At 41.3% G+C, this 11,203-nt stretch overlaps 2 protein-coding genes across 3 annotated transcripts; both read right to left on the bottom strand.

Moving 5' to 3' along the window:
• Window positions 1-401: 401 nt before the first annotated feature.
• On the bottom strand, window positions 402-5,523 carry LOC122132606 (ras-related GTP-binding protein A-like). Of its 2 annotated transcripts, none has more exons than XM_042707276.1 (6): window positions 5,054-5,346; window positions 4,230-4,345; window positions 3,184-3,283; window positions 2,567-2,633; window positions 1,890-2,112; window positions 402-1,249 (listed from the first exon to the last, which is right to left on the bottom strand). In XM_042707276.1, the coding sequence occupies exons 2-6, from the start codon at window positions 4,254-4,256 to the stop codon at window positions 956-958; spliced, it is 711 nt and encodes a 236-aa protein (XP_042563210.1). In that variant the 5' UTR covers window positions 4,257-4,345; window positions 5,054-5,346; the 3' UTR covers window positions 402-955. The 2 variants fall into 2 exon arrangements, with proteins under 2 accessions (XP_042563210.1, XP_042563209.1); XM_042707275.1 differs by lacking the exon at window positions 5,054-5,346 and adding an exon at window positions 5,396-5,523 and having other exon boundaries at window positions 403-1,249.
• Window positions 5,524-10,191: 4,668 nt separating this feature from the next.
• On the bottom strand, window positions 10,192-11,197 carry LOC122132607 (fibronectin type III domain containing protein 3C1-like). Its single transcript, XM_042707277.1, has 3 exons — window positions 11,181-11,197; window positions 10,797-10,918; window positions 10,192-10,531 (listed from the first exon to the last, which is right to left on the bottom strand). Exons 2-3 carry the CDS (start codon window positions 10,887-10,889, stop codon window positions 10,196-10,198), a joined length of 429 nt encoding a protein of 142 aa, XP_042563211.1. The 5' UTR covers window positions 10,890-10,918; window positions 11,181-11,197; the 3' UTR covers window positions 10,192-10,195.
• Window positions 11,198-11,203: the final 6 nt, after the last annotated feature.

Here is an 11,203-nt window from a genome sequence, read left to right on the forward strand (position 1 = left end):
CACAGTAGGAATCTGAGGCATTTGATCTGTTTTCCATCAGCAGTGGTGTGTGCACTATATCAATGAGTGACGTAATCTAATCTCAAACAACGGAGAAGAAAACAACAACAAAAAAACAACCATCCTCTCTCTTCCCCTAAGGACCCAGAGAAAATACTCCAGGGCAACCATCTACTGTATTCCAGACCTTTATAAGATGCCCTTTACAGTGCAACAGTGCTTAAAAGATGATGCGCTTCTTTATTGTACTGCATACATTTCCAGTAGTACCTGCAGCTTATAGTAAGGCTGGGGAAAATAATCCTTGCATCAATGCATTGCGATGCTAACATCAATGCATTGTTGAATCGATGCAGAAAAATTAATTATCGATTTTTTTTAAACCATGTAATTGAACAATATGCATGTCAGCATAATGAATTTAAACGAATTCAAACCCATTTCACTGGGATATGCAGTTGTAATATTATAACACAGCCCACACACTCCTTAGGGTTCTTGCCAAAAACAGTTAATGTAAACAAATCTTTCCACCACGACCGCTACAGATCTCAGTGAATGAAAGGTTAACTTACAGATACTGGCAATACATACTCCATGTACACAATCCATTGGGTCTTGTAATGCTAGCCAGGTATAGTTACATGTTTGACCATATTTAGCACGCATTTTGACACAATTGTGCAGACATCACATCAGTGACGGAACAAATAGCTTTAATACAGATCTGCTACTTAGCTTAATTCTAGTAGCCTACTTACTACCACTTCCTGCAGTGTTATATTACCCAAATACAATCTATAGCTCTTTCAATAGGTTTTATATGTATTGACCAAAGATAGACCAACATATGAATTTCTAAATATTACCTTGTGGTATGGATAACTATGTTTGATCGTATAAGACAACAGAGCCAGCTGTTTTTATGTTATATTTTTGTTATATAGGACAGTAACTAAGTATTCTGTAGGCCTAATTTGTTTGAATGTGAAAACAATTTCACTTTATACAGAAGATATACAAAGCAGTAGGCTAGAAAATATTTTGTATTTAGATAAATGCCTACTGCTGGGTAAACTTCTTTGAAAAAGGAGAAAGGAACATAGCCTTCCTGCGTATACCCACTTAACAACCTTAAAATGGATGGACTCACCTTGTAAAGGGTCTCGTCCCAGATTGAGGTCCGGAAGCAGGTGCAGGCCAGGGGACGAGACAGCCTCTTCAGATCCTCCTCGCGCTCTTTAAAGATCTGACAGTGAGAGTGAAAGCAGGAGGGACTGAGGTGCTGCACCAAATGTGGATTCAAAACTTTACACTGAATCTTTAAAATAAAAAGGGGTGGAGGCTAAACAGAAAGAACCTCTGATGGAACCATGGGAATGAAATGGAGCAGAAAATGAGCTATACATGTAGGAGTAGATGAGAAGAAACCTACAGATGAAATTGCAGGTAAAACATATGAAGTGAGAAACCGTCAAACTGCTTCTAAAATAACAAACAGCAAACAAGCACACAAATTGGAACCTGCGAGTCCCGTACTGGACTGATCCGCACCCTCGGACATGCAGGGGTGTGTGCTAGCAAGGAGACTAAACCCCATGGGGGCTAGCTTCCGCCATTAGCACGTTTCGTAAGCCATTAGCACGTCTCGTATGCCATTAGCACGTCTCGTATGCCATTAGCACGTCTCGTATGCCATTAGCACGTCTCGTATGCCATTAGCACGTCTCGTAAGCCATTAGCACGTTTCGTATGCCATTGGGCAAGTGAGGTTTACTCACTGCACAACTCCCTACCAGCTGGCCACTGTTGAAAGAGCCCCAGGGCCATCTTTACAAACAAACAAACAGATACAGTGCTATGGCTAGGTCTTCCCCAACCCTCCTCACCAAGTCTCTCTGGTCCTCCTGCACCAGGTCCATCTTGTGCACCAGGCAGAAGACCTTGGCGTCGGGGGAGTTCTGCAGGATGGCCTCCAGGCAGGACTGGTAGTAGTGCATGTCCTTCTCCAGCTCGCGGCTCTCCACATCGAACACGTAGATCAGCACCTCCACGTTCCGGAAGATGTTGTCCCGCTGGCTGGTGAAGTAGTTTTCCATGAACGTGTCCTGCCTGTGGGGAAGAGCCAAGCAAGTTCATGAGAGAGTATCCACTAAGGTAACACAGTTAGAAAATCAAGCTGTATTTTCTTTACCACAGACATGACGTTTTGTTGTATGTGCATGCACGCATAATATATATGATTAAGTTTGATGTATTAATGATACATATAGTAATCATCTGTTAGCATCATCTTTCCTGATCACTGCGACTTTTAATGTTCATTCTATGCCATGGATACCTTGCTTAACAATTACACAACGCACCTTCAGTTTATGATTGTCTTGGAACAATATACTCACAAAGGGAAGAATTCATGATATCAGAATCAATCACAGTGATTAATTAGTGGAGTATTGTGCAGGATGACATCATGGGTCACTAGAGTATAATTATTGCACGGACAAATCGACCATTAAGACTGATGTGATGTGGTGAGGTCATAGCTCTGTGACTTCCTGCTTACCCGCCACAGTCCCATAGGTTCAACACAAGGTTTCCCAGGAAACGCACATGGGAGTGTTCAACATCGACTGTAGAGAGGAGACACACACACACACACACACACACACACACACACACACACACAAACACACAACACACACATCGTTAAAACTCCACTCTTTCATTTCTTGGCCACCTGCAGTAAGGCTTGGCACACACACACACACATATATCATGCACATACGCAGAACAGAAACCAACCAGAGTCTTTGAAAACGTTCAACGAAGCGAAGCCTTCCCAGACATGAAGTGGGAACAATGCTACACTTAGGTCAGCTAACAGCTGTAGCAGACAGCAAACTGCATAGCCTTTCACTCGTGTGCTTGCAGCAACCCACTTAACTGCCATGGGAGAGCCCATAGATGTATTTCCTTCACAGAGAGGAAACATTTAGTAGGTGTCTGGTTTTAAGGGTGTGTGTGTGTGTGTGTGTGTGTGTGTGTGTGTGTGTGTGTGTGTGTTTGTGTGTGTTTGTGTGTGTTTGTGTGGGAAACATCTAGTAAGGAATAGGAGTAATGACATTAATTCATAAATTGGAAATGTAAACCTTAGTTGTTATGGGGGTTGGAGTTGCTTACTAGTGGCTCCAAGCCTTCGTGTATCCCTAGCGATGTAGTTAGCAAAGATGATTGATCTCATGCTGGTCTTCCCCGACCCACTCTTCCCCATCAGCAGCACCTTAGAAGAGGGAGAGAGAATGCATGAGTGTGTGTGAGGAGAGGAAGAAGAGAAAGAGAGAGAGATAATGCATGTGTGTGTGTGTGAGGAGAGAAAGAAAAGAGAGAGAATGCATGTGTGTGTGTGAGGAGAGGAAGAAAAGAGAGGGCGAGAGAATGCATGTGTGTGTGAGTGTTTGAGTAGAGGATGAAAAGAGAAAGAGGATATACAAAGCGCATTAAAAAGCTTGCTCTTGTCTTTCGCAGATATAAGAGCAGGTTGACAAGGCAATAGGATTGTGTACGTTTCTTGGTAAGACAACAACATTAGACAGTGAGGAAGTGTTTAAATCTATACAGGACACTATATACAAAAAAAAAATGACCAGACTCGACTGAAAGTGTTAATGTTTTAAAGGCAGTGTGTGCCATTCTGGCTAAAGGTTGTTGAAATTTGCGCTCAACAGCCAACAGCATAACACCCCTCCTGTCAGTGCTCCCGAAGCAACGCGTTGGGTGGCTTGAATTGTTTATGACTGTTAATGGCCGAGCCAATATGTTTGCTTTCCATTTACAGACTCAGGACGGTGAACGAACACCAACATTATCTGGGGAGCACCGACAAAACAGACAGCTACAGAATAGTGAGGAGCAATTCACTGGTGTTGGATTAGGATTGCAGACTCCACCTTTCATGGGGTACCGCTGAGGTGTATGGGTCTACACAAGCACCAGCAGCGCCACCTGCTGGTATTCTGAGGTCATATAAACACAGCGCTGTTTTATACCTGTAATGTTGCATTTGTGGCTTCCAAATGTCCCATGGATATTCCCTCTGGCGCTTTATAAATGATAATACTGGTATAGCCTCAAAGCCTCTTCAATAAATAAGAAAACATTCCACCTGAACATATGACTAGACTAATGTATAGACATCATATACACAGAAACACAAAGAGAGCAATCACCTTTTTCTTCATGGCTGTATTCGACATTTCCCCTTTCTGGGACAGAGAGCGCTGCGCAGAAGGCCAAACGGAACACTCACTGACTCCTGGGGCCTTGGTCTGAGTGTTCGGATTTACTGCGGGGGAAAAATGCATAAAAAGAAAAAACACTAGAACAACAAGTAACTGACGTGTAACAAAATCCTGAAAACGTCTAGGTCTCATGACACTCCTGTCAAGCCCAATCGTGCAACTGTTGTTGAGCCGTATTATCAATAAATAAAATGTTTTTTTGCTCAACTGACAGTGTGACACAATAATGTAGACCACGGTCAGTTAACAGGTAGTTGTGCCCAGCATTGAATGTTTCCCTGGGTTGACAGAATTTACACCTATGCTTCGAAGCTGTCAGCTGACCGTAGAATTGCTTAGTCGTGTCACAAGGGATAGGGGTTGGCTGGGAGAGGTAAAGTTTCTGTTTCTACTTCTACTTCATGAAACGATGGATGAACGCTGCCGCACTGCACTCAGTCACAAGACACTTCATCAGCAACTTCCTGTTTACATGCAAGGCACAGACAACTGTCACAACAATAGCTGCAAAGCTACCCCAATAAGTTAAAGCGTCTACCCAAACAGTTCGAATAACGTTGATATCCTACATCCCACTATAACGACACTAGACACATATACTCGTTGAAAGGAAACAGCTGAATAAACTATTAAAAACCGAGGCCTTCCTGTGGACTACTGATTTTGCTATAAGCTAAATTAAGTTAGCCAACATTACCAATCAGTTATCAGCGTTTATATCAGCTAACGAGCAAACGTAACATTATCGTTACCAGACTAGTGGCTGGCTGTTGATATCTTCCGTCATCAGTTTCCAGACAATATTAGACTGCAAAGGAGGACAACAACACTGTATGGTGATAAGAATGTCGATAGTTAAATGTGCTGCCTGTCAAACTAACGGTTAGCTTGCTTGCTGCTTTCTATGTTCTGGACTTGTTGGTAGGTTTATAGGTAGCTAACTGGCTAACTTTGAGCTTGCTCGATTAGCCTAACTCTACACTCCAAATTATTTTGGACGTCGGGCTAAATAGCAAGACACCTAGCGAAAACTGGTCTAAAGATATTCGCTAACAACATTATTTTGGAAAGTACTTAGATATAAAAACAAATACCTTATAGTAATGCTCTACAGTATGCGTCCTCGTCCCATTGCTATATTTCAGAAATCACAATTTCAAGAATGTACTGAGGGAAAAAAATAGTACCACCATTATGTAACACGTGACCAATAGTCAATATGCGGTTGGCCGATAAGTCTCGCGATGCTTTCGTTAACCAACGCTGATTCTTCCTGGTGAACACGTGATTTTGTTCTGTTATGCTGTCAAGTAATTGCAATCCTGTTGTAATATCGCAGTTGTTAGAATTGAATTGAGGCGAGGTTGTAACCAAGTGTTTCAAAGTTTGTAAACGTGCGAGCAACGTACATCCAGATATAAACCTAAGGCTTGTATCTTCCTACAGACTGTCATGTCTTCATTAGTTTCAGTAGAACAATTATGTTTTCATTGGATAACCTACCATTAATGTAGGCTTAAGGATCAAAGCAGGCAACCCATAGACGCTATGACGTCTATCGAGGCTTTACTGGGTAGTTTGCTTGTTAGTGTCTACATCACACACTAAAAGTGTATACACTATTAGCTGTCTCCATGTGGGAGCTGTCTCCATGTTTGTCACTGTCCTTTGTTGTTACGTTTACTTGGCTTTGCATTGAACATGTAACATGAGATCAGCTATCAGAGTTAAAAACAAATATTGCAAATATTGCATTGTGTTAGTGTTTCAATTTGTATCTTAGTTACTAGAAACATTCCCACAGCTAAACCCAATCTGACCCCTTACATTAGCATACTGTGTGTGTGAGAGACAGAGAGACAAAGAAAGAGAGTAGCTTAGGAATGTGAAGGTCAAAGGTCAGTTTGTGACACCATCAGTTATATCTTTATCCTGTGGTGTGATTTGAGGGTAGGTTACATGCATGACCATCGTCAGAAGGCTGGATGAAGAAAGTCACAAGAGAGACAAAGCAATTCATATAAGGACTATAATTTATTTGCCATATTAAATATATTATCTATGATTGTTACAATTTAGTTATGACAATAATACATGGCAGTTTATCTTTTTCTTGTGTTTAGCAATAGAACGAAACAGATAACATAAACAGTGAGATCCATACTAGAAATAATGACCAATGATGTAGATAAATATTTTTTTTGGAATGTATTACATTTGTATTTAAAATAAAAATACATTTCAGTATCAAAATAAAGAAAATATGTTGTAAAACTTAGTTTGTGTGGTCTGAAAATACTGGCACATGGGATGAGGGGGTAAATGTGAAGATACCTTTGCCTATCTCCCCCTTTCATAGGAGAAATTCCTGTGATTCAGTAAAAGCCCTTATTTTGTGCCGAGCTTTTGATAAAATAATAACTTGAAAAAGATGACAAGTAAGAATTATATGATCATTTGTATGTGAGCAACGGTTCAAGCATACAAGGAATGCCTGTCAGAAAGGAATTTGTTTGAGAATTTTTACTCGAGATCAGGGAACGCAACTCATTCAGAGCAAAAGTGCAGTCTGATTCTGTGGTCAGACAGAACCATGTGTGAACCATGGCACCGGACGACTGGTGACTGAGTTTGTCATAGAATATCATTATAAAGTGATTTAATGAACTCATTGGCCTGAGAAAACTCCCATCTTGATACCAAAGCCAATTAGAGTCTGAATGAAAACAAGCACACACACATACAAAAAAGAACTCCAGCAGCTTAATCTAAAAATATAATAAGACAACAAAATCCAGTCATGGGGAAAGGGTTTAAAGGTGATAACCCTGCATACATTATGAGTCATTCACCACTAAAGGAAAAACTATTTTATATAAGTCTGTTAAAATGTAATTTTCTCTCACTAAACCCATATAGGTAACAGGAGCAGCAGAAGAAGCAGTAGCAGCAATAATCGCTTCTAATAATAAGCTTTGAGGGGTATGAGACATACATTTCTAACTGATTGCAAGGTGGTATGGCTGTTGTCCTTGAAAAACAGTAAGCGTAAGTTTGAGTCGAGTTTTCATAAAGGCTCCCTCAGCTTCTTGGTGGGTAATACGATTAAGGTATGAGTTACAGACAAATGGCGTGACACATAACCCAAAAATAGTTACATGGAGAGTTCCTGGGTGACACTAATCGGCCTGTACTTAAGCCACAGTGTCGTTACATTGGACACACAGAGAGTTCATAATTTTGTGTGTGTTCAACAAAAGGCAACAGGAGTCCTATACAATGTTATTATAAATGGCGCCAACAGTAGTGTCATTTTAGTCAACAACTCAATCAAGCATTTAGCAAGATATCAAGCCATGGCAGTTGTAAGATTTGACTACCTTTTGTTGCACATGGGAAGTGTGCTCGGCCACATGCTCTGTTAACTCAAGTGTTCTATTAGAATTATAACAGTCATTCACAGTGAATGTGGGAACAAGGGGTGTTTATCATCTATCACGATGTCCATCTGCGGCACGGGAAATCAACGGTTTTAAACGATATTTAATAAGCAGCAGGTTTAATAGATGTTATTAGCCTCTAAAAGTAGTTCAACATCTTGTGTTACCACTGGGGCAAACAAACCTCTCCCGTAAGGGAGAGCGCTACACCTAAGAAAAGAAAGGCAAGTTTGAAATGAAACAGTCCATAACCATTTGAAGGCAAGTGAGTGAAGGCAGCACAGAGGTCAGTCATCAGTGCAGAGTGTATATGCCACAGATGAGAGGCAAATGTTACAGACCACAGTTTTAGTCTGTAACAGTGAATTCAATGAGGACATTAGGTAACGACATCCATTCCAGCGTAATGCTAATCTAGCAGCATGAAATGCTTTGCAGTTAAAACCCATTTTGTACTTGTAGCAGAGGTGTACTGGTGTTCAGGCACGTCCGATTGTTGGAGGTCACTGTGCAGCGTTCAGAGTTTCCCACTCTGACAACATGGCTGACAGGAACACTACCACCCTCTAAGGGTACAAGAAAATAATACAGAGCACAGGGCCTCACCAGGACAGCATAGAGGAATAGAGGAAGTGCTCATGGACAGTTCAAACAGGCCACATCAGGATACGTGGCTGTTTTCCAGACGTTTGTGTTACTTAGTAAAAACAAACATGCTTGTTTATTCCATGGGAGACACTATGACTTCGGATTTGGGATCCTGGAATATGATCTTCTAAGGGGGTAATGGGAGGTGATGACATGTAGAGCCAGATATATCTCTGCTTTTTTGTTTTGATGACCGGCGAGCGAGGGAGGAACATCATGAGTAGTTCAAAAGGCACCATGTAAAAAATAAAATAAAATAAAAAAAAACTCCCTGGGAAAATATGAACTTTGTACGTGCTACAATGCGTAACACCAGGCCTCCTTCCAAATCCCAGAGATAAGAGGCTCAGATATTAATGTTCCATTTCCCGAGCTTGGATTTGGCCCTGCCGGTGACCTCTGAACTGTCACAGAGCCACTAACTTTTGTGACCATTCCACTGCCCTCTGGTTCATGCTGAAAACCAGAAATTGTGGCAAAGAGTAACAGTAGCATCGAAGCTCCGAATTAAATTGGTATGGCAGACTGAAATACCTTAGTATTTAGCTGAATTAGGTAGCTTGCTATTTCTTATGCTTTACATACATTTACATTTTCCCTCACAGTGATAAAATAGAGGGTGCGTTGTCCAATCAGTGAACTCTACCACTACCAGACTTGATAAGGGATTATGACATCATTAGGTAAATTAGTCCTGCTTAAAAAAATGTATAAGTTCAACTTGAGCAGCTTACTGTCTTGCAATAAAACTCCCAACACCACACATACATATCAATGGTCGACTAAAGCCAGGAAAAGACTATGGCGCTCAGTTTGAGCCAAATAGAAATACATTTATAACAAATGCATACTTCATATATCTTGAGAGTACTGCTTTATCTAAATGTACATAAAACATAACTAGAATGTATGCATATGTGTACGTGTATGATAGCAGAACCAAACAAATGTAACTCTCCCAACATCAGAGAATACGTATTTGTGTTTCTCTTGGCTTAACTGATGTTAATATATACCTGCTAGATAAAATCATCTGTAAAAGTAAGAAACTCTTCGTCCGCCTTTCCGGGGGAGAGTTTGCAAAAAACAGCATATCGAGCATATTTATGAAAGCTTTGGCACCATCTCCCTTTGAACTGCTGTCATAACAGTTTAAAGAGAACAAGATGAATCTCGGTCCTGACGTCTATCCTGTAGAACAGCCCACATTTTTTCCCAGGCTTTAAAGAAGGATATCTCAGGTGTCTGAGTATTTAAAAAAATACAAAGTATAAAATTGTTTATGTGTAATGTTAGCATTGAAGGAGACTAAAGGAATCTGGGTGTCAGAGCTAACAGAACGACTAGCCTTGTCCAGTTTTGACATTTTAGCAAACACCATGGACATACAGAAACATCTAGAAATTATTTTAGCCAAATCATGTAGAGCAATCAGAGATACGCCCCCACTGGCTTAACACAGACACATAAACACACTGGCCGAAGCTTCTCTCGTGGGCATACGGATGTGTAAGGATTTAAGTCTTAACATCTTTCGTCACAGTTTGCATTGGTCATGGCATAAAATAAAAAAAGTACCTTCTTATGTAAAATATATATGGTCTCATATGATGCAATAATAATAATAGTAATAATAATAATAATAACAATAATAATAATGTAGTGGATTATGAAATGAGCTCACTGTGCCAGTTAGACAATGTGCTGAGACACCTGCTCCTTCTTTCTTTTTCTCTTCTCTGTCTCTCCCTTACTTCTTCTGTTTCACTTTTTCTTCATCATCATCATCATCATCTTCTTTCTTTCTCAGTCCTTACTCAAGAACAGATACTGAATGAGCACGGCAAACAGGATTGCCACGACGCCAAACGCTACCAGGACCAGCAGGGCAAAGTGCTCGTCTGAGAGGTGCCATCTCCTGTGGCACTGCCCCCCACTGCTACTGGTGCTGTTACTGGCAGTGGCCACTGCTTTGGCATCCCGGTGGGCATCGGTGGGAGGGGGCAGGGCTGTGCCTGGGCTGTACGGCCCCCACAGCTCACCGCCCTCTGGCCTGCGCCGCCCGCCACACACGCGCATGCGCCAGTCAGCGCCCGCAGGCACTCCCTGCCAGGTGTAAGAGGTGGCAGCGCCACGGTAGAGCTGTGAGGAGAGAGAGAGAGAGAGAGAATGACACAGAAGGAGAGAGAGAGAGAGAGAGAGAGAGAGAGAGAGAGAGAGAGAGAGAGAGGGGTGACAGGGTTTAGAAGACAGACACAATATAAAGTGACATGTCATCTTTATAGCATTAAATCAGATCCAAAAATATTTGTCTCAATTCCAAACCTACATGAAATATGTTGGACATTCTACAACATCTTAACCCGTGACATTTCCACAGCTATGTGGTGCTGCAGACTCTCTTTACCTGCTCCACCTCCTTCCCTCGCATCAGCTGTAGTGTGTACGATATAGGGTCTCCTTTCATTGGCTGTAGGGTCTCCCAGGTGACGGAGTACATGTTCCATTGGACTGGCTCAATCTTAGGAGCTTGTTAGAGACAGAGATGAAAAGACCATTGATTTCATCATCACTATCGTTAAAATCATATGATTTGATTTTATAGGCTGGATTCTGTTACATGTTAGTATGAATAAAAGACCAACAATGATTATAAGAAATAAGAAAAAGAAATGGTTTTGATCCATAAAGATACATACTACTTATGCTTGAGATGTGTTTGTGTGTGTGTGTGTGTGTGTGTGTGTGTGTGTGTGTGTGTGTGTGTGTGTGTGTGTGTGTGTGTGTGTACCTTTCAGCTGAGGCGGAAGTGAA

This window comes from Clupea harengus, unplaced genomic scaffold (assembly GCF_900700415.2).
Source record: "Clupea harengus unplaced genomic scaffold, Ch_v2.0.2, whole genome shotgun sequence".
In the NCBI taxonomy this organism is placed as follows: domain Eukaryota; kingdom Metazoa; phylum Chordata; class Actinopteri; order Clupeiformes; family Clupeidae; genus Clupea; species Clupea harengus.

Excerpts from the sequence above, each read along its gene's own strand:
- LOC122132606 (XM_042707276.1), bottom strand. The coding sequence starts at position 4,256 with ATGTCGAATACAGCCATGAAGAAAAAG. Across the intron at positions 2,634-3,183 it reads ACGAAGGCTTGGAGCCACTA|TCGATGTTGAACACTCCCAT; the intron begins GTAAGCAACTCC and ends TCCTCTCTACAG. Across the intron at positions 1,250-1,889 it reads AGGAGGACCAGAGAGACTTG|ATCTTTAAAGAGCGCGAGGA; the intron begins GTGAGGAGGGTT and ends TCTCACTGTCAG.
- LOC122132607 (XM_042707277.1), bottom strand. The coding sequence starts at position 10,889 with ATGTACTCCGTCACCTGGGAGACCCTACAGCCAATGAAAGGAGACCCT. Across the intron at positions 10,532-10,796 it reads GAGGGAAGGAGGTGGAGCAG|CTCTACCGTGGCGCTGCCAC; the intron begins GTAAAGAGAGTC and ends CTCTCCTCACAG.